At 48.7% G+C, this 27506-nt stretch overlaps 1 protein-coding gene across 1 annotated transcript in view; it reads left to right on the top strand.

Annotated features, from left to right (window-relative positions):
• CNOT6L (CCR4-NOT transcription complex subunit 6 like) overlaps positions 1–27506 on the top strand; it is an 844987-nt gene that overhangs the window by 140129 nt on the left and 677352 nt on the right. Inside the window, exon 3 of the mRNA XM_085640943.1 lies at positions 1941–2127. Coding sequence (XP_085497069.1) covers positions 1941–2127 — 187 coding nt within the window. The remainder of the gene's footprint in view (positions 1–1940; positions 2128–27506) is intronic.

Here is a 27506-nt window from a genome sequence, read left to right as displayed (position 1 = left end):
CTTTACCATTCTCCTCGACCTCTTTCTTGTGCCTCACACGAAGCTGTCCAAGTGGCCAGAACTCGTGCAGAGCCAGGGCACTCTCAGACACCCCAATCTCAAGCAGTTAAACTTGAGATTTGACAACTAAAGTTTTACAATTTGGCTACCTCAACTTTCCTCCAGAGTGTATGTTTATCCTCAAGGAAGCATGCTTACAACAAGAGCCTGCTATGCAGCCAAAAGGAAAATATGTATGCACTACTGCAGTCCCAGGCACATTAACCCTTTCAAGGTAGTGGTCCAAGATATTGTCTGCCATATGCTTCACCTGCAAAAGTCAGGCCTTGTTTACACTTCAATTAGATGTCCCCTGACCTTCTTTGCTGCCAACCTCCAGAACAGGGAACACACTTCACTTTTTAGAGTCCCAGTCAATAAGGCCTACATGGAGGAACTGAAAAGAGTAATTCCCCCCCCCCCCCCCCCCCCCCCCCCCCAGGGTGCAACCTGCCCCTGTGTGAATTCTCAACATAGTTTTCACCAGACTTATGGGCCCTCCTTTTAAACCACTTCACAGATGCCTTTTGCAGTACCTATCTTGGAGGGTAACCTTCCTAGTGGCCATCATCTGCCTCAGGCTTGTCATTGAACTTCAGGCTCCATGCCTGCAAAGATCCTTCTTCCAAGTTCATACAGATAAGGTCCCATAAGACAAACTCCATTTTTTTTCCCTAGGTGGTCTCTTTTCACCTCAGTCAAACTATTAACTGAGGTGGAAAGAACTAACTCCCAGTGTTCTTCCCACATCCAAAGTTGGTAGCGGAGAGAGCTCTTAAAACACTGGATGTCAGAAGGGCCCTTGTGTTACATTTATCAAACAAAATCTTTCCAAAAGGTACAACAACTCTTCGCCTCAATTTCCTAACCACATAAATCTGTGCTCTCTGTAAAGTGGGATTGTCGCTTTGGTTAATCAAATGTATCCAGACCTATTATGGTAAAGCCAAATCGTCTTTGCCTGTCCCCCCCAGACCCCATTCTACTTGCAAAAAATGGAGTCTCGATGGCTTTCCTGAGGCAGCATTCTTATAGCTGACATCTGCAAAGAAGCTACCTTGTCCACTCCAGACACTTTCACCAAGCATTACTGTGTGGATGTCTTAGCACTCCAATAAGCTAATAGTTGGCCAAGCTTTACCCCGTGCACTCTTTCATTCCTCTGCATCATACTCTGGCTAGCCACCGCTTAGGGGAGAGCTGCTTTACAGTCTATACACAGCTTGTGTATCTAGAGGTACACATGCCAGAAACAGAAAATGTTGCTTAGCCTGTAAGCATCTGTTTGTGGCATGTAGTGCTGTAGATTTGCCTGCACCCACCCTCCTCCCAGGAAGATTTTGGTTGTTGCAGGGGGCATTCTTTCTTCACTCGCTGCATGGTCATTTTATTCTGTATCTCTATGCAAATTAGGTTGCACACATCAGTTCTTATTTTAGGAGGTCAGTAGATGATATTAAAATTAGTTTTTTGTTGTATTTGGAAAAAACTGTAGGATGCATGCTGGATGAAGTAATGAATTGAAGTAGTGATGAAGACATAATGCTTTCAATTTCATTACCTAAAACGTGTAGTGCTTTTCTGCCTGCTGAGTTTCGTTTGTTTTTCAGTCAAGTCAGTCAAATTTAGCTTGCAACAATTCTTTCAGGAGTTATGTTTTGAAAGAAGCTTTGTTGCAAGTAAATTGATTCAGGTGTGTAAAGTAAAGATAATTGAAAGTTCTGAGTAGCTTCTGATGTGTTTAGAAACCTAGTGCTATTATTGTGACATGGACAAAAAATGAAATACTGGTTGTTAGAGAATTTAAGTTGCTGTTAATGTGTTCTTGTAGCTTAACGTGTACTGGAATTGGTTTAGTGATAAAATTGTTTTTAAATTCTTCCTTTTTTTCTTTTTTCTAGGTAGAGTGCGTAGTTTGAGTACATCTCTTTGGACCTTGACACATTTGACTGCTCTCCATCTCAGTGATAATAACCTTTCACGAATTCCATCTGACATTTCAAAGCTTCACAATTTAGTTTACTTGGACCTGTCATCCAACAAGCTCCGAAGTTTACCAGCAGAGCTCGGAAACATGGTGTCACTCAGGTAATATAGTGAAAGCCACGATAGAACTTTCAACGATCTGTGATTATGTGCTCCAAAGGTGTATCTTTGCTCTTACCTTAGTCAAAGTCTCATTTTGAGTATAAAATCAGAGACAGGATTTTTACAAAGGCACAAAAGTTGAATAGTGGGAAATTTCTCCACTGACCAATAACCTGGTAGACCCTTGAAAAAGGCAAAGCAGGTTTTTTTCCTTTGTTTTTTCCTCATAATTAATGTTTTCAAACTAGTTTCTTTGATTTTATTTATTTTTATTTTATTTCACATACTTCAAAATGTGTATTTAAAAAAGAAAATCTTTATATAGATTTTCATGCGGCTAGAAATTGCTTAACTAGTTGAGAAGCAGTACATAGTAATTGATCAGTTACATGCATCTCACATCCCCATTGTCTGTTTTCTTTTTGTTGTTTATTTTTATAAAATTTCTTAGTTTTCAGCTCTGTGTTAACAGATTTTGTGAGCTTCTGTTTTAAAGAGTTGTGATGCAAAAATAGGTCAATGTGTTGATTGTCATTAACGATCCACCTTAGAAATTGAGCTTCCTTTTTTTTATAAAAAAAATCTCTCTCCCAACCACCTCTCACACCGCTCCTCATTTCAACTTAAGAACTTGATATAAATTGTGTATCCAGCATCTCATAAAGTCCAGTGATGAGCTTACCCTAAAACAAAAATAATTTTAAATAAATTACATACACTTCTGTCCTATTGTACTGATTTATCTAGTAATCAAGGAATTTGTTCCATATTTCATCAGGCTACTTCTTAATCTCCTCTTCTAAAAAATCTTCGTCACCTATGCCTTCCATTCCCCTTGTTCATGTTACCAGTCTTATAAAAATCAAGATCATCTTTCTTTTTTCTTATATTTGACCACATAACTAATACTATTAAAAGTATGTAAGTCACAGATGGGTTTCTACAAATCTCTCCTCTATGAGATAGTGAAATATTCTCTTTATTCACTTCTTGTAAACACCTTGCATCCTTGTATCTCACAATTTATCAAACCATTTTCTCTAAACATCCTCTTAAGTAGGGTGGAACACAAATGTATGAGGGAATTTTAGAGCACTGACCAATCTAAAACAAGCTCCTGCTTTCTCGTGCCCAAACATCTGTATTCTGTTGTGGCTCTAATTTAATCTTGAATATAAAATAGTGAGGATTGTTTTGAGATTTGAATGTAAGACAACTTTTTACAGTTTTATAAACTACTTTCCACACTGTACAGTCTCTACCTCATTCCTAACTCTTTCAACCATGTCTGCAATATTATGGTCTTAATTATGTAATTCCAGTCATTGATTAGTAAGTAGAATAAAGCTACATGCCTTTGGTGGTGATCAATAATGATATTCTGTCCTGGAGGGAGAATTTGTAATTAATACCTTAACTAATAAAATGTATTAATTCTATATAGTATTGATCACTTGAAGTATATAGTGTATGGTTGGTTCTTCCTCTCACCTATAGTCTGAGTTGTTGCCAACACTGACTCAACCTGGATAACTAAACAGCACATTTGAATTGTTTACTTTGGTCTCTTAAGTTTGGTTTTCCATATATCCCTGTGCATCATAAAATATTTTCCAGGTGCCAGACTGGATCCCGAAAATTGTGTAGCGATGCTCCAGAACACCTCCATGTGACATCATGTGGCTCCCTGTTGGTGCCATACCAACTTGGAAGTGTTGGAGTAAAGCCACATATAAGAGCCATCCCTGCAGATCCACATGCGTTCCTTTCTTTCTGTACCTATCAACATGGATCTGACGTTATTCTCCCAACCTTATTGGTTGGGCGAAAATACCAAAAGCGATTTCCTAAAGTGCTAGGAAACGATTGTCCCACCAAAAATGACCGACTTAAAGCCCTGCTGTGACTGTGAAAGCAGATGTGTGTCACAGACCCACACAAGGTGAGTCTGGCGCCTGGGCTCCCGACACAACTCCTAGTTGTGTGACAAGTGCTCCCATTGTATCTGATTTGAGACAAAGTTGTATGTCGTTGAACTCAGGAAGTAGTAGCTGCAGACTTGCAGATCCTGCTCCATGTCATGGGTCCTGTCACAGTTATGGTGCCACTCCCATTAATGCTCCACTTTCTGCCCAAAGTCCTACGATAAATTCAGGTCCAAGCACAAGCATAAGACAGGGAAGTGAGAGTTGACCCAATCTCACCCCTCTGACTTTACAGAGAAAGAGCAAGGGCATCAAGATGCAAGTCCCACTCGCTTAAGATCACCATCCATTGAATGGATCCCTGAATTGATCCTGAAGCGCCTCAAATTTCCAAAGTGTCAATGACCTCACGCACATCAAGGCCTTTAAGGAGATCATGCTGCAGATTTTCAATGCGTTCTAGGCTCTGCCTCTGGCTCAGCTTTGGCCCCTGTGAACAGAAGGGCCTTCCAGTTGGGTAACCACAGATGGGTCCCTTTTCGGTATGGTCTGTCTAACTTAGACCAGTTTCTTGGCCTATACCAACTAGAGTACAGATTTAAACTCTGGCCACGAGACCCACTCTCGGGTAGCAGAAGTGTTGGAATTATAGCTGCCGTCCTTTGAGATTAAAACAGATGTTTTGACCAAAATTATACAGCCTGGGACAGCAAAATTTGAGCCCTTCCTTTGAGTTAGTGATACCCTCACAGATACTCTGATGGCTGCTTGGTTGACCCCCATCTTCTTGCTTATCTGTTGCGAAGCTAGACACATGCCATGTAAGACACTGCCAGGTAGATCTTGCCACCAGTCCCGGAGGATCTTTTGGCTTCTTTGGTCTCAAATGATACATGAAGGGCAGATCATGGCGAAGTATGTTATCTGTGCCACTTTGGATACCACAGATTGCATTGGCAGAGGGGTCAGTATTAATACTGTCCTCCGTAGACCTACCTGGCTGATGTCCACCGGTTTCCATGGCAATGAATATGCTTTGCTAATGTATATGCTCCTTCGTGAGTCCAGGCTATTTTGTGGAGTAAGGGGGACTCAAGCTTTGAAACGCTTTAAAGAGAGAAGAGCTATGGCACATTCCTTGGGGCTGTTGTCTTCCACCAAACAGTTTTCACACCAGTTCAGGAAATTTAGGGGCTATTCTAAATGTAGGCAGACCGAGCCTTCCTGGCCAGTGATGCAGTAGGTAACAAAGTCCTTCTGGGGCCATGGATGCTGTACCGGCAGACAGCTTTTTGGCCAATGGGGGCATCAGACCTCTAACTCCTCTTCTCCTGCTAGCATGGATAGCAAACTGCTTTAGTTTTCCCTTAGTGTGCTTGTCCACCCGGTGGAGGCAGGATCCACAACGTCCTCCTGGGTTTGTGATTGAGTACATGTTGCAGATTGTCCTTGTAATTGTTCAGAAATCCTACATCCCACCTTTTTCCTCCTCCCGACCCAATAGTTCTCCCACACTAGAGTTTACAGTTAAGCATTTGTCCATGTTGTTGCATGAGATATGCCTGTTGCTCTTCTCAAGGTGCCATTGAGTGGGTACAGGACTTGGAGGCAGAAAAGAGTTGCTTTTTCTGTTATTTACCTGTCCTGAAGAAAGACAGAGGCCATAGGCCTATCTTGTACTTCCAAACTCTGAACGCGTTCCTGTCTAAGGACAAGTTCAAGGTGCTCACATTGGCCCACATCCTATATGTTATGGACCAAGTTGACTGGATTGTATCCTTGTACTTGCAAGAGGCATATTTTCAGATAACCATCCTGAATTCCCCAGATGTTACGTGTGGTTCAAGCTGGGCCAGAAGCATTTTCGGTTTGCCGTGCTCCCTTTCAGCCTTACCAGTGCCCCTCGCGTATTGACAAAAGTGATTGGGGGGGTGGGATTTGCTGCCCGTTTTCTGAGGTCAGGTGTTCCTGTACCTCGATGGCTGGCTGCTGAAGGTGGGCTCAGCGCAGTCCATCATTGACCGCCTCTGGACGACATCAGAACTTTTCACATAGGTTTCACCATAAATGAGCTGAAGTCTCAACTGACTCCCTCTCATGGCCTTTTATTGATTGGGACGATCCTAGACACAGTAGAGTTAATGTTTTTTTTTCTTCACTGCAACCAGTCCAGGAAATTCGGGTTTTGATCTCAATGTTTCAGGCTCTATGCCGGATCCAGGTGAGGGTGTCTGAGGCTTTTTTTTTAAAAAACAAATTTTATTGTCAGATGCACAATAGACGCAGGGCTCTGCACCCCAGAGACCGCTGCAGCATCAAGTTATACAGTGGCATGACCGCAAAGTCTTTGAGGCTTTTTAGCCTCTTGGCTAAGTGCATCCTCCTTGCCAACTAAGTCAGTTTAAACGTGCCAGGCCTACATTGCAACTTGAAGTCACAGTAGGCCTATCATCAATACCTCCTCCCAACACCACCCAGATCCTGGATGGTACATCTCAAGAATTACAGTGGTAGGTGACTGACTTAATTTTGTCCTGCATCAAGCCACTCTCCCTCCCTGCCACTGTTGAACATGCAGTATGAAGTATTTAGTGTTAGAATTTCCACAAGAACACTCATTAAGAGATGCGTTCCAGCTGCAATGAAATAAGGGGGGGCATTGTACACCTTCCCTCTACTACCACTCCTGTAGCGAGTTCTGAAAATGAGCAAGACCGATCAGGCCCATGTCTGCCTAGTGGCCCTGGATTTTGACCCAGGTGAATCGGCAGCCAGAACTCTTGGTCATGAGCATCTGTCCTATAATAGGCTACCACTACGCCAGGACCTTCTGTCTCAGCAACAAGTCAAGGTCCTCCACCCAAATATATGCAGGTTACACCTCCATCCTGGAGATTTAGTGGGAGCAAGTGACTGCATGCGATTTGGTGCCTTAAGTGGTGTATCTCATCCTCGCCGCCTTATGCCCTCTTTGAAATACATCTTCGCTGGATGTAGGGATAAGTTCATAACTTGGTGTGGCGCCAGCAACACTCGCCCCTTACAAGCAAAGCTTTTGGATTTACTTTTGTTTGCTTTGCTTTTATCTCAGCAAGACTTCGCAGTGAGCACTGTCAAAGGGTATTTGTCAGCTCTTTCGTCCTATCTATATTTGCTGAACAGTCATTGATCAAATCACCTGTTGTGTTTAGATTTATTAAAGGTTTAAGACTCGTGTTCCCCCCCCAAATTTTTGTAATGCCACAGTGAGACGTTATTTTAGTCTCAACGTTCCTCATTTATACATCCTTCGAGACTAAGCATATCTGTTCTCTGCATCTCCTAAACTTTAAAACTGTCTTCCTCATTGTGATTTCATCAGCTTGTTACAGGAGTGAACTGTAGTTAGAACCAGTGCTACCATCCTACACCACGTTTTTCAGCAGACAACTTGGTTCTGAGGACTCCGGTGGCCTTCTTGTCAAAAGTTATGTTGCCCTTCCACATTGGACAGTCGATCACTGTATCAGTTTTCTTTGCTGTGCTTCACACCTTGAAAGCAGAGGAGGGACTACATTGGGTGGATCCTAAAATACAAAGGATTATCAAGTAGAAAATAAACTTTTTGTGGGGTTCTCTGAAGCGAAGAAAGCAAAGGCTGTACAGAAGTCTTTGTCACAGTGAATAGCCCGCTGCATTAAGATCTGCTACACATGGCCAAGAAACAGCCTGCAGTAGATCTGAGAGCCCATTCCTTCAGAGTAAGGCCACTTTACTGTGTTGGCACAAGGAGTGCATATCCTTGGTATCTGCCAGTCTGCAAAGTGGCTGTTGGTTCACATGTTCATGTAATACTACTGTCTTAGCACCCAGGCCAGACGACAAGGTCCCCTCGTCCATTCTGTTCTGCAACCCTTTTTGGTCCAAGACCTTTGAGAGGTACTGCTTTGGTATCTATTTCAAGGTGTAAGGTGAGGAATCTGTAGATAGAAGTACCCATCAAAAGAAAAAGGTACTCTTCTTTGATACTGCTTTTTATCTATAATTATCTAACCACAAATTCCTCACTGCCCTCTTTCTGTGGAGTGACCTCTTTTTAACATTTGAAAGGTCTTAAGTTAGTAGCCTGCACATTGTCTCTAAAAGTTGTTAGCACTCTCCTTCTATGAGCGTGGAAAGGGTAAAGACAAAAAACTTACGTCAGCAGGGGTGCTGCTTATTTTGGGCTCCTTTGTCACTTCAGGGACAGTATGGACCCAGTGAAGAGCTCCTACTGGCATGCAGGAGCACTGCTATAAACTTCTCCAGATCCAGTCAGGCTCCAGAGTGATATTCTAAGGGAGGAATCTGTAGGTAGAGTATCCACCAGAAGGAGTATTACCAAAGGTAATTTACTTCTTCATCTAAGGCCATCGGAATTGGTAGTCCGGAATTCTAGGGTCTTTTCTAGATGAATGTGTATCACCTTGTCACCCACATGCATTTGAAATAGTAGCCCATGTTGGGAGATTCCTTTGAGCAAGAGGCCTATAAATTTGCAAAGTGAAATTGATGGGTATAGCCCTTGGGGAATTCCTCATGTAACGCATTTGTAGAGGAAATTGCGCTAACAATATTATTGTGATGGCTATGCTCAATTTAGGAAGGATTTGATCAAAAGTAGGGCTATCCCATAAATGCCCGCCCCTTAATGCCATTCTTTAGTTTATTGTAGTTAGGTATATGATATACTAAACAGAAAAGAGTAAGGAACAAAAATGCTCGCCAATCTCCCCTAAATACATGTACCAACCAATGAGAACTATCTGAATACTAAATCATTTAACTAGAATCTGGTTAACATGAAGTTGTCTCTCAGAAAAAAAACCTTTAGGTTTTTTAAAGAACCCTCACCCACCAATCTAGTTGGTGGCATACTTTGTCATTAGTTTCCCACCTAGGGGGCCGAGTGCCTCTTAGGTGTGCTGCGATGCCTAATTACAGCAAGCAGGATTTGTCTTAGTGCCCAAGTGAATTTAGTGAGTGTGAATCTTAAAAGTACCTTCAGGATACTCTCCCTGATCAATATGAATTATTTATTTATTTATTTTTTTATTAGCTTTTGAAAGGTATACAAGGTAAATACAACCATAACATTGTGGTCACAGTACAATAGCATCCATCATCCGTGTTAGAGTCTTAATCAAAGGCCCTCCACACCCTTCGAACATCACTGTATTTAGAACATGCATTTAGTTCACCTGATATTGCTGCAAGTATCGGGTCAAGTATTTCCAGTAAGCTCGCGGTTTCGACCTGGTAGGTAATTCTTCTTCATACGTCTTTAGTGTATCCTTACAATACGTTAAATCAGCAATCCAGTCTTTAAGTTTTGGTGTCCTCCTGCCATTCCAGCAGATCTATACTCTCCGTTTGGCCAATAGTAAGGAAATCACACAAAATTTGCGCTTTTGAGCCTTCACACCAGGCAGTAGACCTAACAAACATGTGCTAACATTGCAGCCCACCGCTCCACCCACCATATCCCCCAGCATCTGCGTCACCTGTGTCCAATATTCCATAACCTCCCTACAAGACAATGCTAAATGGATAAAATCCGCCCCTTCCTTATTGCAGCGGCCACACCTAGAATCCGATCGTAGCCCATATCTGTGTAGTCTAGCAGGTGTGTAATACGTCTGGTGTAGGTACTTGAAGTGGAGAATGCGCAGATTGCCATTAGGTGTTAGCATACCGGTCAATGTGCAAGCTATAGCCCAGTCTTCCTCAGTTAATGGAACATCTAGACAGCAATTCCATCTTTCCATAGCTTTATGTGTGTTTGCCGCAATGTCGCTTTGTAGTTTAGCATAGAGCGTGGACACCAAGCTTTTCGCCGTAGGTGTGGTAATTATCCACTGAAGAGCGGACAGTACCGGCGGTTCATCCGGGTATGTTGGGTACAATTTTTTTATGGCATTTTGTATCCTGTGATAATTAAATTGGAACAGTAGTGTCTTATTACTAATAAATGTCAGATTTTCAAGCGTTTTGAAACTACCATCTTCATAAAGATCCCCCAGAGTGTCGATACGAACCTGTCGCAACAGTCCGACCCCCACCGCTTCTTGGGTGACCGAAATCTCTGGATGCCAGTGAAGCCGAAGTGCCGGGGCGTATAGTCGCAGTTTATTAGCTTTTCTGCCCATAATATGCCAGGCTTTGTTTGTGGCATTGATCGTGTTGATGTCATTCTTATGTAATGGTGGTCTACGATGTGTTATAACTGCTTCCAACGGGATCGGTAGGGCGTCCCCTTCCTCAATTGCAGTATGTGTGAGGTATGGGACTTTGTGATACCAAAAATGCGCATATTGCGCTTGCGCACAAAGGTAATACAGCAAAACATCAGGAACACCGAATCCCCCCTGGCAGTATGACAATGTAAGCGTCTGTAAGTCAACCCTAGCCGTTTTACCCGCCCAGATTAGCTGGAGGACCAGCGAGGTGATGCGACGAAAGACCTCAGTGGGGGGCTGGATGGGTATGTTGTTGAAAAGGTACAATAGTTTCGGCAATATCACCATTTTAACAATGGCAATGCGGTCCGCCAGAGACAGCGGTAGTTGAATCCACCTCCGCACTTTCCCTTCCAGCGCATCGATTGACCTTCCATAGTTTGTCCTAATAACGATTTCAGGGTCACGGTGATACCACACACCCAAATATTTCACCGGTTCGGTCTGCCATTCCAAGGGGTATTCCATGGGGTGCGGTTGCGTGCTGTCCGTCAAGGGAATAATCAAAGATTTAGCCCAGTTTATATGTATACCTGAGTGATGTGCAAATTTGATATATTCCCTTAGTAATGGGTTCAGATTTTCCCCGGGGTCCCTCACATATAATAACATATCATCGGCATGCAGTGATATGTGCAGCGGTCTTTGCGCAAATTGAAGAGCCGAGTAATGATGTCCCTGCCTAATTTTACATGCTAGTGGCTCTAGCGCTAGGGCAAACAGTAGCGGGGACAAAGGGCACCCCTGTCTAGTCCCCCTACGGATATCAATGGGCTCTGAGATGTATTTATTCACCCGAACTCTCGCCACTGGTGCATCATATAGCAATTGTATCCATTGGAGAAACATGGGCGGAAAGCCCATCCTCCGTAGCACTGTATTTAGATATGGCCACTCCAGCGAATCAAAGGCCTTGGCCGCGTCTAGAAACACCGCTGCAGCCTTGGTCGTGGGTGTCAGGTAGTGCGACAGTGCAAATAGAGTCCGTGTATTGTGTGCGGTGGAACGCGATGGGATGAACCCAGATTGATCAGGCAATATCAGCTTAGACATTAAGGGGTTCAGCCGCGCAGCAAGCAGTGTGGCCAGTATCTTATTGTCCACGTTTATAAGAGACAAGGGTCTGTACGAGTCACAGAGCTCTGGGTCTTTTTGCGGCTTGAGCAACGCCAGCAGGAGTGCCTCGCGTAGAGTCGGAGGCAAGCTCTGCTGTTCGTGGGCATTACCATACATCTCCACCAAGCGAGGTGCTAGCTTATCCACGAAGGCCTTGTAAAATTCGCACGTAAACCCATCTGGGCCCGGGGCTTTACCATTTGGCAATCTTTTAATAACTTCCGTGACCTCTTCTACCGTGATAGGCAGAGACAGGTATTCCCTATGCGTGTCCGACAGCCACGCTATCGCCACATCTTCTAGATACTCCATTATCTCGTCCGGGTCCGCCGTGGGTCTGGAGGCATATGTTTCACCATATGCAGTCACAAACTCGCTTAATATTTCCTGTGTGCCAAATCTTTTTTCCCCCGGTTTACTGCGTACCACATAAATGTTCTGCGGTACGTGACCTTCACATATTTTAGCTGCCAGGTGTCTGCCCGACCTACCCCCCTCCCCGTAAGCCCTCGCTGTCTGCCGTTTCGCCGTGTATTTAATTTCATCCTCCGCATAGTTTTGATACTCAGATAGTATTTTTCTGATGTCTCCTAATATTTTGGTATCTTGTGTTCTCTCATATTCCCCCTCCAGTATTCGCAGTTTGTCTTCTCTCACCTTTAGCTGTTGCCTTATGTCTTTTAGGATACCAGCGTTCGTGCTGATACAGACACCGCGGATCGTTGCTTTAAAAGCATCCCACAGTACGCCGGGATCTTTCATAGTAGGGGCATTATGATCAAAATATTCCTGTATCGCCTGCTCGATCGTGTCTACATACATTGTATCTAGGAGAGCTTTTGCGTTAAATCTCCAACTGAAGGGAGGCGGCACATAGTGTGGGAATTCCAGGGATAGGAGCACTGGGTTGTGATCAGACAGTGTTCGTGGCAAATGTCTTACCTCCCGAGTCCATAAAGCAATGTCCCCAGATACTAACCAGTAGTCGATGCGGGACCAACTACCGTGCGCTGCCGATGCGTGCGTGGCCTCCCTCCCCTCAGGACTCCTACTTCTCCAAATATCAATAAGTCCCCTATCTACCATTATATCCTTCAATACATGTAGCGCCCGTTTGTGAGGTTCAGTCGTCGACCCAGATCTGTCTAGGTCATCACATAACGCTATTTTGAAGTCTCCACCCCATATCAAGTGCGCAGCTTATAGGTCCCTCAGCTTGCCCCATATGGAATGATAGTATTGCGGACCATCCACATTTGGCCCATATGTGCTCGCAATGGCCAGTCTCTGCCCCCGCAGTATACCTGTAACAATCACATAGCGTCCCAGTTCATCGGCCACAGTATTTTCTATCTTAAACTGTAGTCCCCTTTTAACCAGTATTAAAACCCCTCTGGCATAGGATGAGTACTTAGAGTGATGCACTGACTCAGCCCATCTTCGCCCCACACTAGACTTATGCGTCGGCGCACAATGCGTCTCCTGTATTAGTGCGATATCTATGTGCAGCCTATCTAAGTATGCCAGTGTCTGTCTGATTTTTTGGGGGTTATTAAGCCCCCGCACATTCCACGTCAGCAATTTGAGGCACCCAGCCCCTACCCTTGCGTCCACCATTTATCAATAGTGCTAGTAAGGCATACCCAATACAAGCATTCGATTAGTGTGTTCCAGTGATTATCTGATCGCAAAGTGACCTCATTGTTTCCCAGTATAATTATTCGGATTTCAGCGATGCATCTCATGCACTGCGACCAACAAACCAACTTTCCAACTCCTTTTCCCTTCCCCCCCACCCACTTCAGCACCCCAATGACATGCCAAAGACATACCCCACACAAATAACCTAACCTAAATTAACGGAGGTCGGGGATCACCCGCTTTGGGGTATCGCCCAGAGCACACATCTCCATCCAACTAAATGGATGTGGACGGGAATACAATAGGAGTCGGAGCCTAGAGTTTATCATGCTATTACAGGTAGCGTATTGTCGTATGACATATCTCACAGTGACCATGTAACCAAGTGTTTCCGACCGCCCCACAGTAGTGCACACCCGCTTTTTGGTGGACAACGCCTCATTAACATCCCTGCAGCCAACCCTGTAACCCCACATGCATCAGGGGACCACCGCCCATGGGTGGCGCCCTACCTCCAACATCTGGGCCATCAACTCTCAGTCCCTCAGGCCTATTAGGCCACACACAGGTCAAACAGTGCTTGCCAATAGTGCAGTCCCGAGTCTGTGGTGCGTTACCCCCCAGCAATCATCAAACAACAGTCTCAAGGCCCATCCGATCTGCATGCACGTGGAGGTGCCATAGTTCAGCAGATAGTGCGTAAGGGCAATATAGTTCACACCACTCGTAATTACAGTCTACAGCAGATCAGAGAAGTCCCACAGCCAGTGCAAGGCAGCGTTGCTCTTTCCCCGAGGTTCCGGGACTGGCTTAGGGCCGTCACCTTGCAAAGTGCGGTCATCTCTTCAGCCTCGCACGACTGGCTTTGCCGCCTTCCGAAGCCCGCTCCTTTTCCGCCTTCTAGTCTGCATCCGGATTCTGTTCCTTTCTCTGCCGCTCTTTACGTTTGGCGCCAATTTGTTTGACGAGATCTTGCGCTGCCTTAGGCGTGTGACATATTGCTGCTCGGCCCTAGTGCGTCACTCGGAGCCTGGCTGGGTACAGCATGGCATAATCAATTCCAAAGTCACGCAGCCTTTTCTTAACGGGATTGAATTCCTTCCGCGCCAGTTGGTCCGCTACTGTGAAGTCCGGATAAAATTCCAGCGTATTTCCCTGATGCGTTATCTGCCGCTTTTCTCGCGCCAGCCGTAAGATGTCATCTCGATCCCTATAGTTAAGGACTCTAGCCACTATAGGACGTGGGGGCGCTCCAGGCTTCGGCCGCGGCGCCAATGATCGGTGCGCTCGTTCAATTAAGAACATCGGGGAGAGGTGCTCCGCGCCAAAGACACTGCGAATCAGCTCCTCCACATACGTTTCCATTCGCCCAACGTTGGTGGATTCCGGAACCCCCGTGATTCTTACGTTGTTGCGTCGCGACCGTGCTTCCAAATCCTCCGCCTTATTTTTTAGCACGTCCAGCAGCTGCTCAACCTCCGCACATTTTTGAGCCGTGGCCTGGGAAACCTGTTCCACCACTCCAATGCGATTTTCCGCCTCCACCAGTCTCTCCCCATGTCCATCCAGCTTTGCCGCCATATTGTCAACGCGTAGCGTTATAGTGTCCAGTTTGCCATTTATGTCCTGCAGGCTCTGCTGGATGGCCTGCAGCACCCCCTCCATACCTGTGGCCATCGCCTCTCCAGCATCAAGGGCAGTGTCCGATAGCGTTGCGGCGCCTTTCGCTTGGCGTTTGGATTCAAAAGGGAGCTTAGATTAGGCCTTATCCGGTTTCCCCATGTCGCTCTCCTCCACCGTCGGCCACCAGAAAAAAATCAACTGCAAGGCTCCCCAGTTTAGGCGTCGCAGTCCTCCACCCGCAGTCTCAATGGACCCCGGTCAATCCACGTGCAGGTCTCCGACGCGTTTGCAGCGCCCTGGATGTCCGCGCCCGCACCAACACCCGCCGTGTAGTCCACTCGCCTCCAGCCTCCTCCAGCCACATTAGCCTTGGTGGTGGAAAGTGCACACAGCGCCCCTCTGACTCGTTCAGAATCAAGGAGGCCACACAGCAGGCGTGCAATGTAGTGCAGGACAGCCAGCAATCCAGGCCACTTCCAGTTACCTCGCACGCCCCAGGATCAGTGAACATTCGCAGTAGCCATTCTGGTGCACTCACGTTTTCTAGCAGGCAACGTTGTAAGCGCCGAGGATCAGACCCCCATCTCCGTCGGCGTGACGGCGGCCGTCGAGACCAGTAATCCGCAGGTCACCCTCGCTGCAGCCTCGCCCTCCCGTAGTCATGCTGGTCAGCCCTCAGATCCCCGATACCACAGGGAGTCAGTGCCTCCAGGCAGGCAGGAGCACAAGTGTCACGCGGGCCATGTTCACTTTCGCCGCGCTCATGGAAGCAGTGTGTGGCAGGGTCTTACGTGGTGCCAGTGTCGCCAGATACCGATGTCTCAGACTACATCCGACGCCACTCTCATCCGGATCGGGAGTCCGAGCCGGTCGCCGCCGCCATTTCTTGCCTCACCAGTCGTCAGCAAATATTGCTCCGGAGAGCACGAACCACAATCGCAGTACCAGCGTCCAGAGGCAGTGGCATTCTTACAATCCCCAGTGCACAGGGGCAGCCCGCATCGGTGATTTTATCGGCTCTTCGCCACAGCAGCCCTCGGTCTCTCCGGGCGGCGCCATCTTGCGTTGCAAGAGCCTCGATTCCAGCCAGATGGTCAACAGTTCATCTCCTAGCCTCCAGCGCCGGTAGTCTGTCCTGCACCCCAGCCACGCGTGGACGCTCGTGTCCGATTATTAATACCGCGATTTTCGCTGTTTTTCAGCCCCTCACATGCTCGGTTGTGTCGTTGCTCGTCCCCTTCCGGCGGAGCTGTCTCACAAGGCAGCCATTCCGCTGTGCGCCCTCTAGCGCCCCCGATCAATATGAATTTAATAGTGAGTTCCTGGGGTAGGATTCAAAACAAAGGTAGAGGAGAAAGAGAAAAAATAATCTCACACATCCAGAAATTGTCTTCATCTGTCAGCCAATCCAATCTATGTAAGGTGGCTTTCTTCAGAACCAGTGCTGTTAGGGCTGGCAGCGACCCTAAACAAGCTGTCCCCTACCAGCTGCCACTGTAAATAAGTGAAGTGATGGGACGCACCCTTAGGTGTGCGTAAGTGGGTGGATTTGTAACTTACGATTTGCATCCAAAGTGGTATAACTAAAAGAAAATCAAGAAGAGACATACATCATAGTTTAAAACAACAGTTAGGATGGATGCAGAGTTTGGCGCAGCTTGTGTTTCCAGTGCGCCATAGTCCTTCTGCCACTGGCTGGAGGTCTGTATTGCTACCATGCTCTTGGGCTGAGTTTCTAGCCACATGGTGCCTTTGCCGCCACAGAATTGTGTGTGAAAGAAAATCTGTGCGCCAGTACTACTGTAGTGTAATCCACTCGTATGCATCAGGCGTAATCATGATCAACGAGATCAGAGCTCATGCTCATCACGTGCCATTCTTGGTGACTGAGAGCATAGTTTTGCAGCGTGAATCTTTATGGATTCACTATGCTGTGCATTATTCCGCGATCTGGTGGTTGGGTCCGGATTCGTAGTCTTTCTTCTTCTTTTTTTTAAAATTTTTTTGTAGCCCATGTGGGCGTCGACATCCCACCATTTGGTGCACCTCTCGTGACGTCGTCGTGCTTCCTGCGGAAGTCCCACCTTTGGGGCGCCATCTTCAGATTCTTTTTTCCGCCGTTGGGTCTGGATCGTCATCGAGAAGCTCCAGAGTTTGAGACGAAGGAAGAAGGAAAAATACGCGAGAGTCATTGAAGGAAAACCTTTAGAAGACTACAGAGAGAAAGGTATTACAGCCGGGACGACGAAGAAGGAGGGGATCCTCGAATTCTTCGACGCACATAGGAAAATGCGCACTCAGAGGCTCTGAGCGCAATGGACAAGACACCATTTAAGTTCTGCCCTAACTGCCACCACAAGTACGCGCAGAAGGACCAACATCCGGTCTGCAACCTTTGCCTACCGTTCGACCACGAGAACAAGGACTGCAACGCCTGCTCCGCTTTCACGCCGTAGACTCTCCGGGTGAAAGAACGTCAGATGAGAGCCAACTTCAGCATGGAAGGCAAGGGTAAGGCACTGTCTCTGTACGATCTGGGCCTCTCCACCGACGATGAAGACAACATCGCCGAGGGACCTGATGTCTTCACGGTCGCAGAGACCGATAAGAAAACGTCTGACGAGCTAAGAGACACGTCGAGTTCAAAACCACCGAAAGGGCCCCGAAAATCGGATGGTGACTCTCGAAAAAATGAGTCAAAGTCCTCGAAGGAAACACCGGCGCCGAAAATTTCGACGTCCGCCAGTGGTTCAAAGGACAAAAGGCCGAGCGGATCCTTCGACAAGGACTCCCAGGGGCCGAAGACCGCCGAGAGGCAGAGTTCGTCTAAACAGACCCACGAGGTGGGACGTTCAGCGACGAAAGACAAGACCGCGTTGACGCAAGCTCCGTCGAAGAGACCTGCGGTCGATGCGGAGCACATCTCAAGCATGGAAAAGAAAAAGAGAAGGCTTGAGGCGGAGATGAAGAGCATCCTTCAGAGGAAGAAGGAGTTCGACGAGAGAATGAAACAATTCAAGATCCCAACGGTCCCGTCGACGGATGTCGTGGAGATCGAGGAAGAAGGAGATTTCGACACCGAAGAGCAGTCGAGGGGTCCTGAAGGAAGAAGGCACCTACTATGAGGGAGAAGGTGATGAAGAGGATCAGCAGTCGTTCTACGGCTCGGCGCCGACAACGAGCCAGGAGCTGGAATGGCAGGACATCGACACCGAAAACCCCGAAGAGCCCGTGGACTCGTATCCTTCGAGGCCTTCGCCGCCTGACGACATCGGGGCGTACAACATGGTCGTAAAGAGTGCTGCAGCGGCCTTTGGCGAGAAATTGGATGAGTAGAAGCCGAAAGCAGACTTTCTACTCGAAACTCTGCTTCCCATCCAGACAAGGAGCCAGTTCCTCCCCATGCTCCAAAGCGTGATGAACCAAGGGAAGGAGGCGTTTATGGACCCGGGAACATGCCGGTCTATCACGCCCAGAACGGAAAAGAAGTACAAGCACTCCTCGCAGGATCCTCCTTACATCAAGGGATCGGTCACTGCAGATTCCATCATTGCTTCCACGGCCAGGAAAAGAGCCAATGTGCCGGCGACATCGGGGCCACCTCCTGATAAGGAGAGCAGAAGGATGGACCTCACTGGAAGGAAGGTAGAAAGAAATGCCGCAATGCACTGGCGCATGGCGAACTCAAACGCGCTACTGAACAGACACCAGTACCAGCACTGGGATGAGATGGGGGAACTAGTCAAGCATCTCCCAGAAGAGAGGAAAGGGCTTCCCATCTAGTGGAGGAAGTGAAGAATATCGCCAACTCATGCATCAAGACTGCATTGGACGGGGCGGAAACTTCGAGCAGACTGATGGCCATAGGGATCACTAAAAGGAGACAGGCTTGGCTCAGAATTTCTGGATTCAAGCAGGAAGTCCAGAATAACATACTGAGCACCCCTTTCAACGGTGAAACGCTGTTCGGGGAAACTGTGGACAAGAAGCTCACCCAACTGAAAAAGGAAAATGAGACGGCAAGATCCATGGGGGCCCTGCAATTCAGAGGGATGCGAAGAGGCACCCCAAATCGGAGACCCTACGGAAGGGGAGGAAGCCAGCAGGGTACGTCGCACCAGACATTCCAACATGGGCAGCAGGGTGACAGTCACAGCCAGCAGGGACAGCAGAAGCAGAACTGGCAGTACCAGCCTCGAGGCCAGTCCTTTCGAGGGAGAGGAAACGGACGTGGCCAAAGGAGGAGAGGGGGAGACCAACCCTCATCTAAGTGACTACACATGCAAGAGGATGCTCACCCACAGCATACCCCGAAGGGTGAAGCGCAATGTAAGAACACCAAGGGGGTTACACAAAACAAGCGCCTACGAACATGCAACACCGGTGGGCGGAAGAATGGGCCTCTACCTACAACAATGGCAACAAATAACCTCAGACAAATGGGTTCTCAACGTCATACAGCACGGATACTGCATAGAGTTAGAGAGAAAGCCTCCAAACAAGAAACCAAAGAGAAAACAGCGCTCGGGTCAAGAGCTCGCTCAACTCAGGGAGGAGACACTTCAACTACTAAAAAAGAGAGCCATAGAACCAGTGCCATGCAGAGAAAGGAACAAGGGAGTGTACTCAAACTACTTCCTTGTACCAAAGGTGGACGAAACACTAAGACCCATCCTGGACCTAAGATTCCTAAACAAATTCATAAAGACCCAAAAATTCAAGATGACATCACTACAAGAAGTGCTACCCCAAATGCGAGGCGGAGACTACATGTCCACCGTGGATCTCAAGGACGCCTACCTGCACATCCCAATGAACAGGCGACACAAAAACCTGCTAAGATTCAACATCAACCAGGATCATTACCAGTTTACAACCCTAGCATTCGGCCTAAAGTCAGCCCCAAGGGTTTTCACAAAATGCCTTGCAGCAGTAGCAGCGTACCTACGAAGGGAAGGGATTCATGTGTACCCTTACCTAGACGACTGGCTAGTCATAGCAAGCACTCGCGAAAAGTGCGAGGAGCACGCAGAACGGGTGACCAGAACACTAACAAACCTGGGGTTCTCGATACACTGGGGGAAGTCATCGATAGAACCAGAACAGGTGAAGATCTTCCTGGGGTCGAAGATCAACAGCATAGACGGAACGGTGATGCCCAGCGACAGAAGAACAATAGCCCTGCTGAACGAGACGCGTCTCTACCAGAAGGGGCGAGTTCTGACAGTGAGAGCAGTGAGCAAGATCATGGGGATGATGGCGTCATGCATCCACCTAGTCCCCAATGTACGGCTTCACATGAGACCATTCCAAGAATGGCTGCAACAGCAATGGTCACAAGCAAGCGGGAGTTGGGAGGATCTAGTGGTTGTTACGCACGCAGTGCAGGAGGAGATAACATGGTGGAACAGGGAGAACTTAACTACAGGAAAGACCTTGAAACCACCAAACCCAACTGTGACCATTACCACGGACGCATCACAAATAGGATGGGGAGCACACATGAACAAACTCAGGGTGAGGGGTCTGTGGACTCCGGCAGATGCGGTCAGACACATCAATTACCTGGAATTGAAGACTGTCCTGCTAGCCCTGAAGGCCTTCCAGAAACAGCTATACAACCAGAAAGTTTTGATACAGACGGACAATACCACTACCATGTTCTATATCAACAAGCAGGGAGGGACACAATCGTTCCCCCTTTCCACTCTGGCACAAGAGATTTGGAGATGGGCCATCCCACTCAAGATAGACCTGCTGGCCATACACCTACCAGGGAAGGACAATGTGGAGGCAGACTGGCTCAGCAGACAGACATCGGCATCCCACGAGTGGGAGCTCAATGGACAGGAAACACAGAGGCTATTCCAAAGGTGGGGAACACCGACAATAGACCTGTTTGCAACACGCCTGAATGCAAAATGCCAAAACTTCGCATCCAAACAACCAGAACAGCAATCGCAAGGGAATGCCCTATGGATAAGTTGGTCAAAGACATTTGCCTACGCTTTTCCACCGATACCGCTGTTACACAGGGTGCTCGACAAGTGCAGGACCAGCAACATGACACTGATCCTAGTGGCACCACAGTGGGCAAGGCAAACTTGGTTCTCTCAAATAGTGGAAATGGCACAAGGCACTCCTCACAAATTCACAAGAAGAAAGGACCTGCTCTCCATGCAGAACGGAGAGGTCCTGCACCCAGAACCAGAGAGCCTCAGCCTGGCGGCATGGCTCCTGAAAACTTGGAGTTTGCGCACCTGAACCTACCTCAAAGCACTATGCAAGTGTTGCGGGAGGCAAGGAGACCTACAACACGAAAATGCTATGGGGAAAAATGGAAAAGGTTCACATTATGGTGCAGCAGAAATAAACTACTGAATAAAATGACAACAGAGTCAACGGTGCTTAGATATCTCACACACCTACTAAAAAGTAATCTATGCTCATCCTCCCTAAGGGTACACCTAGCGGCAATCGTAGCTTACACACGAGGGGAGAGAGGAGGAAGTCTCTTTACGTCACAGGTAGTAAAGAGGTTCCTGGAGGGGGCGAAAAGAATTGCGCCTCCAAAGAGGATGCCGCCGCTGGCATGGAACCTCAACGTGGTCCTAACCGAGCTTATGAAGGCGCCCTTTGAGCCCATCCACAAGACCACGCTGCAAATGCTGACAATGAAAACAGCCTTCCTGGTAGCAATAACCTCACTGCGCAGAGTGAGCGAGCTGCAAGCACTGACACTGCAAGAGCCCTACATTCAGATACACAAGGATAGGGTGGTTCTAAGAACGGACCCACACTTCATGCCTAAGGTGGTGTCGGCATTCCATATGAACCAGACAGTTCAGATACCGAGTTTCTTTCAAAACCCCACGACAAGCGCTGAAAGGGCACTGCACACTCTGGACGCTAGAAGGGCAGTGATGCACTACATTGAGAGGACAAAAGAGCACAGGAAGACCAAGCAGCTCTTTGTCTCTTTTGCAACTAGTTTCCTAGGTAGACCCGTGACAAAAGCCACCATTGCACGATGGATTGCACTGACAATACAATTCTACCACAAACAAGCAGGGCAGGCGCTATCGGAGGGGCCACGAGCCCACTCCACAAGGAAGAAGGGAGCAACTATTGCCTTTCTGGCGAATACGCCCATTCAAGACATATGCCTGGCGGCAACATGGGCTTCAGTGCACACGTTCACTAAGCACTATTGCGTGGACGTTCAGATGAACAAGGAAGCACAAGTAGGACAGAAGGTGCTTCAACACATATTCAACAGCCAACACTCATCTACCACCCAGCCGCCACAAAGATAACAAACCGCTACAAAGTCTATGCACAGCATAGTGAATCCAGAAAGATTCACACTGCAAAACGAATAGTTTCTTACCTGTCGGTGTAGTTTTGCAGCTGGAAGATCTTTCTGGATTCACTAGCGAACCCACCCACCTCCGCCAGGAAGATGAGGATGGAGGAAGAGGTGGAAGGTCATGGAAGAACAGAATAATTGAAATACTAAAAGAAATTGGAAAAGGAAAATTAAGACAACGCCTAGGGTAAAAAAAAAAAGGGGAAAAAAGAACCCGAAGGTGGCGCCCCAAAGGTGGGACTTCCGCAGAAAGCACGACGACGTTACGAGAGGTGCACCAAATGGTGGGACGTCGACGCCCACCTGGGCTACAAAAAAAAAAAAAGAAGAAGAAAGACTACGAATCCGGACCCAACCACCAGATCGCGGAATAATGCGCAGCATAGTGAATCCAGAAAGATCTTCAAGCTGCAAAACTACACCGACAGGTAAGAAACTATTCGTTTTATGTTATTGAATTACACATTCTTACAACAAAGTTTCATAGTCCGGCAAAGAGCCATGAGTAATGGTGGCAAAAACACAGTACTCATAGGGGCCTATATGGTGTGGTTTTGACTGGTCGCCCCTTTAATCGAAAAAATGTGATCCGCTTACTTTGGTTGCGATCATTCATGGAACTTGGATCCTGGCGTGAGGCGGTGCCTATTTTCACTCTGTCAGGAGAAAGTCATATGAGTATCTTAAAACCATCAAGATCAAAGCATTATGTGTAAATCGTTGTTGCCGTATTTAAGAGTACGCATATGCGGAAGTCCTCCCCCTGCCCGCTTACTTCATCAAGAGTTTCCGCCTGCTTAGTTACCTACTGCTGCCCTGTACGGTATCCCAGAGATGCTGTGGTCCCGACCGCTGGTGGCTAAGTAGCAGTGCTGGCATTACCGTGACTCAGCGTACCAGTGCGTGGTGATGTCACTACTTTCGGGCGCCTAGCACGGTTGGTCTGTGATGACGAACCCCTAAAAATGTTACCCCTTTAGAGCTGAGGAATACTGCGAATACGACACAGCCTCTGTAGCCGGCATCACCATTATTATATAATCTGTTTATTGGCATTTATCAAGGTTTACAGCACACATTAAAGCCAGGACAACTGAAAGCAATAGCGATGTCAATTACATTAACCCAAGCAGAGATACATGAAGTATCGAAAGGCAGGCATATGTCCAACTCTCGTAGCAGTAGTCATGGCATCTCAGTTACAAGGAACCAAGTAGTCCCTGTCCAACTCCTGCCGCAGAGAAACCTTCCTCCCATAGGGCCCTGGCTACATTCCGGCTGCCTTTCCCAGATGCCTGTCCATAAACAGTGAATGAATCAAGACATAATGGGGTAGAACATCAAATACCCAAGCAAAACAACAACAGCCCCAGCAACATCTGACATATGTTCCATCGTCATGTAACTCAGTCCCCAATCCCATCCCCCCCCCCCCTGTCTCGCCGCCCCTTGTATGACCATTCAGTCAGCAATGTCATATTTGTTGTGTGCCCCCACCCATGTGGCTATTCCCTTGCCACCATTCTGTCTGCCTCATCCCCGGGCCGCTCACTTTCCAGCCCCTCTGGGGGAGCGCTCATCCCGCTCCCGTGACCGAGCCCTGTACTCTCCCCGTCTAGTCTCACCATGGCTTGCAAAAGTGCCTCCCACTGATGTGCTATGGGCGTCTTCCTGTCAAGAATTCCTGTCATACAAGGGAAACACGCCCTTATGTAAACAGGAGAGCTGTTACATAACTCAAGGAAAACACGCCCTTATGTAAACAGGAGAGCTGTTACATAACTCAAGGGAAACACGCCCTTATGTAAACAGGAGAGCTGTTACATAACTCAAGGGAAACACGCCCTTATGTAAACAGGAGAGCTGTTACATAACTCAAGGAAACACGCCCTTATGTAAACAGGAGAGCTGTTACATAACTCAAGGAAAACACGCCCTATAAAGGGAGGAACCGGGAGGTACAACGCTGTCGGATATTGTGTTCACACCGACGTACCTGCTTCGTGAAGAGCAGTGTTCCGGAGTGGTGCTCCAGTAAGGCAAGAACGGAGGTAGGTCGAGTCGTTACTCCCTGGGCCGTGTCTTGCCCCATCGTCACCTGTGAAGGACCCGGAAGCTCTACCGGTCAACCATTGAGCTTCGCTTTTTGACTCGGCTGAGTCCAAGCGCAGTGGCGCTTTTGCTGGTTGGAGTCGTAACTCCCAGCCCGACCAGAGACACAGGGACTGCCAGCTGTAACGCACACCAGGAGGTGTTTGCCGCGTTACAGACTCGGAAGTCCACAGGATCGATCGAGCGGCTGCTCTCGGTTCAGTCTTCTTGCTTGTGATTGGGGTATCGGTGACGCATCACCAGGAGGTGACTCCGCGTCCCGGTGCAGTCTGAGGAAGAGGTTGAGCGGCTGCTCCCTTCAGGTAGAGACCCCGGCTGGGTGTTTCCCTGACTCCTCGATTCTCCCCAACACTCTTCGTGCCCCTCACAGCCTACCGATTGGCATTGTCGGCCATTTCATTTCTGCCCTCTGTTGGCATACGCCGGGACCGGCGTATATGCAGAGGACGGTTAGGACCATCCGTGCTGTGGGCTGGTAACGTACTTAGCCTGGAGGATTCCAGTGACTATAACTTTTGTTTATTCTTTGTATTATATTTGCCTTCATTAAAACAACTAACCCTTCACTAGTGGTTGCGTCCTCATTGTCGTGTCTGTTAAACGATCCTGAGACGTTCAGGGCGTTACACTTCCTGAGGCCCAGTGTCTCCTCCCTTGAAAGTGCCGTACCCTCCGCCTTGGCCCACACTAGGAACGACCTCCGCCATGCGCGCGCATGAGGCGGGTCGGCTGCTTTCCATCACTTAGTAAGCAGTCGCTTCGCCACCACCATCCCCAGGTCGATAAACCTAGAGGCGGTCTTAGTGGAGGGAGTCCTGCGGAAAAGGTGCAGCAAAAAGGTACGCCATTCGAACGGCATGGTATGTTCCGTGCATGCGCAAAGCGCCCCGTGTACCACCCGCCAGTACGAGCTCAGTGCGGGACAGCTCCATAGCATGTGAACCAATCCGGCATCCAATTCTGCACAGTGAGGGCAAGCCGCGTCCGCACGGTGGAAATATCTGTTGATGGACTCGGGCGTAAGGTACGCTCTATGGAGAATAAAAAATTGTATTTGGCGGAAGCGCATTTTCCGGGGAACCGTTGTTGGGCCCTGCAACACTCTGCCCCACTCTTTATCAGCCATAGGACGGGCCAGATCCGCCTCCCACTTACAACGCAGTGGAGTCAGACTGATCGCTGCATGAGCACGCAGGGAGGCCGCGAACCATCTGATCAGATGCCTCCCTCGCCCCATCACATGGAGGTATTGCACCGTGAGGTGTTGTTACGGCTCCTCGTGAACGTCTCCCCACCGACTCGTGAGCGTCTCCACTAGGGACCGGTGACGAAGGAAGTGGCCAGACGGAAGCCCCGTCTCCTCCGCCAGGGAGGCGAACGGGAGAAGGGCACCATCTCGATAAAGGTCCCCCATCGTTTGTATATCTGCCGCGGTCCAGTCCGCCAGTTCCAGGGCACTAAGCGCACTCAGCCCGCTGGGGGAGCCCTCAAGCGGTGTAGCCGGTGCGTAAGGGGTGCGAGCCCAGGTAAGGTAGAGAGCGCGACGGTAGCACTTGTAGGTCACCACCATAAGGAGGGGCACAGGCCGAACTGCTTTCGCAGCCGGATGAAATAGGTTGAGGAGATCAGCCAGAGGGAGGGGAGCCGCAGTGGTCGCCGTATCGTCCCGCCCTCTATCCGCCAGCCATCGGGCTATCCATTGCAGCTGCGCGGCCAGGTAATAATGCTCAAAACACGGCATCGCAAGGCCTCCCTGGTCAGTTGGGAGGTATAGCTTAGGCAACGCAACTCTATGACGGGCATTACCCCATATGAAGTCCCGGAGAGTCCCTGTGAGGGCTGTAAAGAAGGAGGCCGGGATATAGATGGGCAAATTGGCGAAGTAGTACAGAAGCCGGGGTAGAATCACCATTTTGACTAGAGTGATTCGCCCCGTGACTGCCAAGGGGAGGGTGCCCCAGAACCGCATCTGGGCCTTTGACCGCTGTTACTGCTCTGCCCTAGTTGCCCTTCACAAGATCCGCCGGCCGCCTATATATCTGGATACCCAGATAACGGAAGGTGTCCGGCTGCCATTTAACCTGCACACCTCCGAGGTGGTAGCATGATTTAGCAGCGTTCACCCTGAGGCCCGAGAGAGCGGCGAAGTAGAGTAGAATTCGCTCCAGTACGGCCGGAATGTGCGTCACATCCCTGACAAAGACCAGTAGGTCGTCTGCATAGAGCGATACCTGGTGTGTCGCGTCCCCCAGCGGAATTCCATCGGCCAGCTCCCTGCGGAGCGTGGCGGCAAGCGGCTCTATTGCCAGTGCAAACAGGAGGGGTGAGAGCGGGCACCCCTGCCTGGTGCCACGACATATCCGGATGGCGTCAGCTATATATGGCCCTGTTCTCACCCTCACTGTGGGATCCTTGTACAATAGGGCCGCCATTTGAACAAACCCGAGGCCCAGCCCGTAGTGCGACAGTGCCGCTACCAGATATCCCCACTCCAGGCAGTCAAAGTCTTTCTCCAGGTCTAGGACCAGACAGCCCGCCCTAGGCCATTGCTGCGCACTGTCGTGTGCCACCCGAAAAAACCGCCGCAGATTGAGAGAGGTACAACGCTTGGGCACAAAGCCATTTTGGTCCCCATGCACTAGCACCGACACCGTGGGGGCCAGCCGCTCTGTTAGCACCTTAGCCCAAATTTTGTAATCCGCATTAAGCAGAGCAAGCGGCCGGTATGAACCTAGATTGGTGGGGTCCCGTCCAGGCTTAAGCAAGGACACCAAGTGAGCCTCTCGCATAGAGGCGGGCAAGGTGCACTCTTTAAGGGCCACAATGTAAAGAGCGTGCAACCTAGGCACAAGTGACTCTCGATAAGCCTTATAGTATTCTGCGGGGAGCCCGTCAGGCCCCGGCGCCCTCCCAGAAGCCAGGGAGGACACTGCATCCCCGATCTCCTCATCCGTGAGGGGGCCCTCAAGCGTTTCCTGGTGCTCCTCAGGGACCGTAGGCAGGCCGGCATCCTCCAGAAACCTGTCCAGGTCCTGTGCCTGCCGACGCCCCGTCGAACGGTATAGGGCCGCGTAGTGTTCCGTCATTACCGGATGTATTTCCCACTGCGTGTGCACGAGCGACCCATCGGGCCTACCGAGCGCGTCTATCGGCGCGTGAGCAGACTCCTGTCTGAGTAACCAGGCCAGTAACCGCCCCGCCCTGTCAGATGTAGCGTGGACGCGAGTGGGCAGCGTAATTGTGGCAACGCAAACGCTCCAGCAACTCAGCGTGACGTGCCCGAAGCCGCACCAGTCGTGCCGAGTCACGACCCCCACCCTCACCATGAAGCTCACA

The sequence above is a fragment of the Triturus cristatus genome, chromosome 2_2 (assembly GCF_964204655.1).
Source record: "Triturus cristatus chromosome 2_2, aTriCri1.1, whole genome shotgun sequence".
Lineage (NCBI taxonomy): Eukaryota > Metazoa > Chordata > Amphibia > Caudata > Salamandridae > Triturus > Triturus cristatus.
This window is presented reverse-complemented; position numbering and strand designations above follow the sequence as displayed.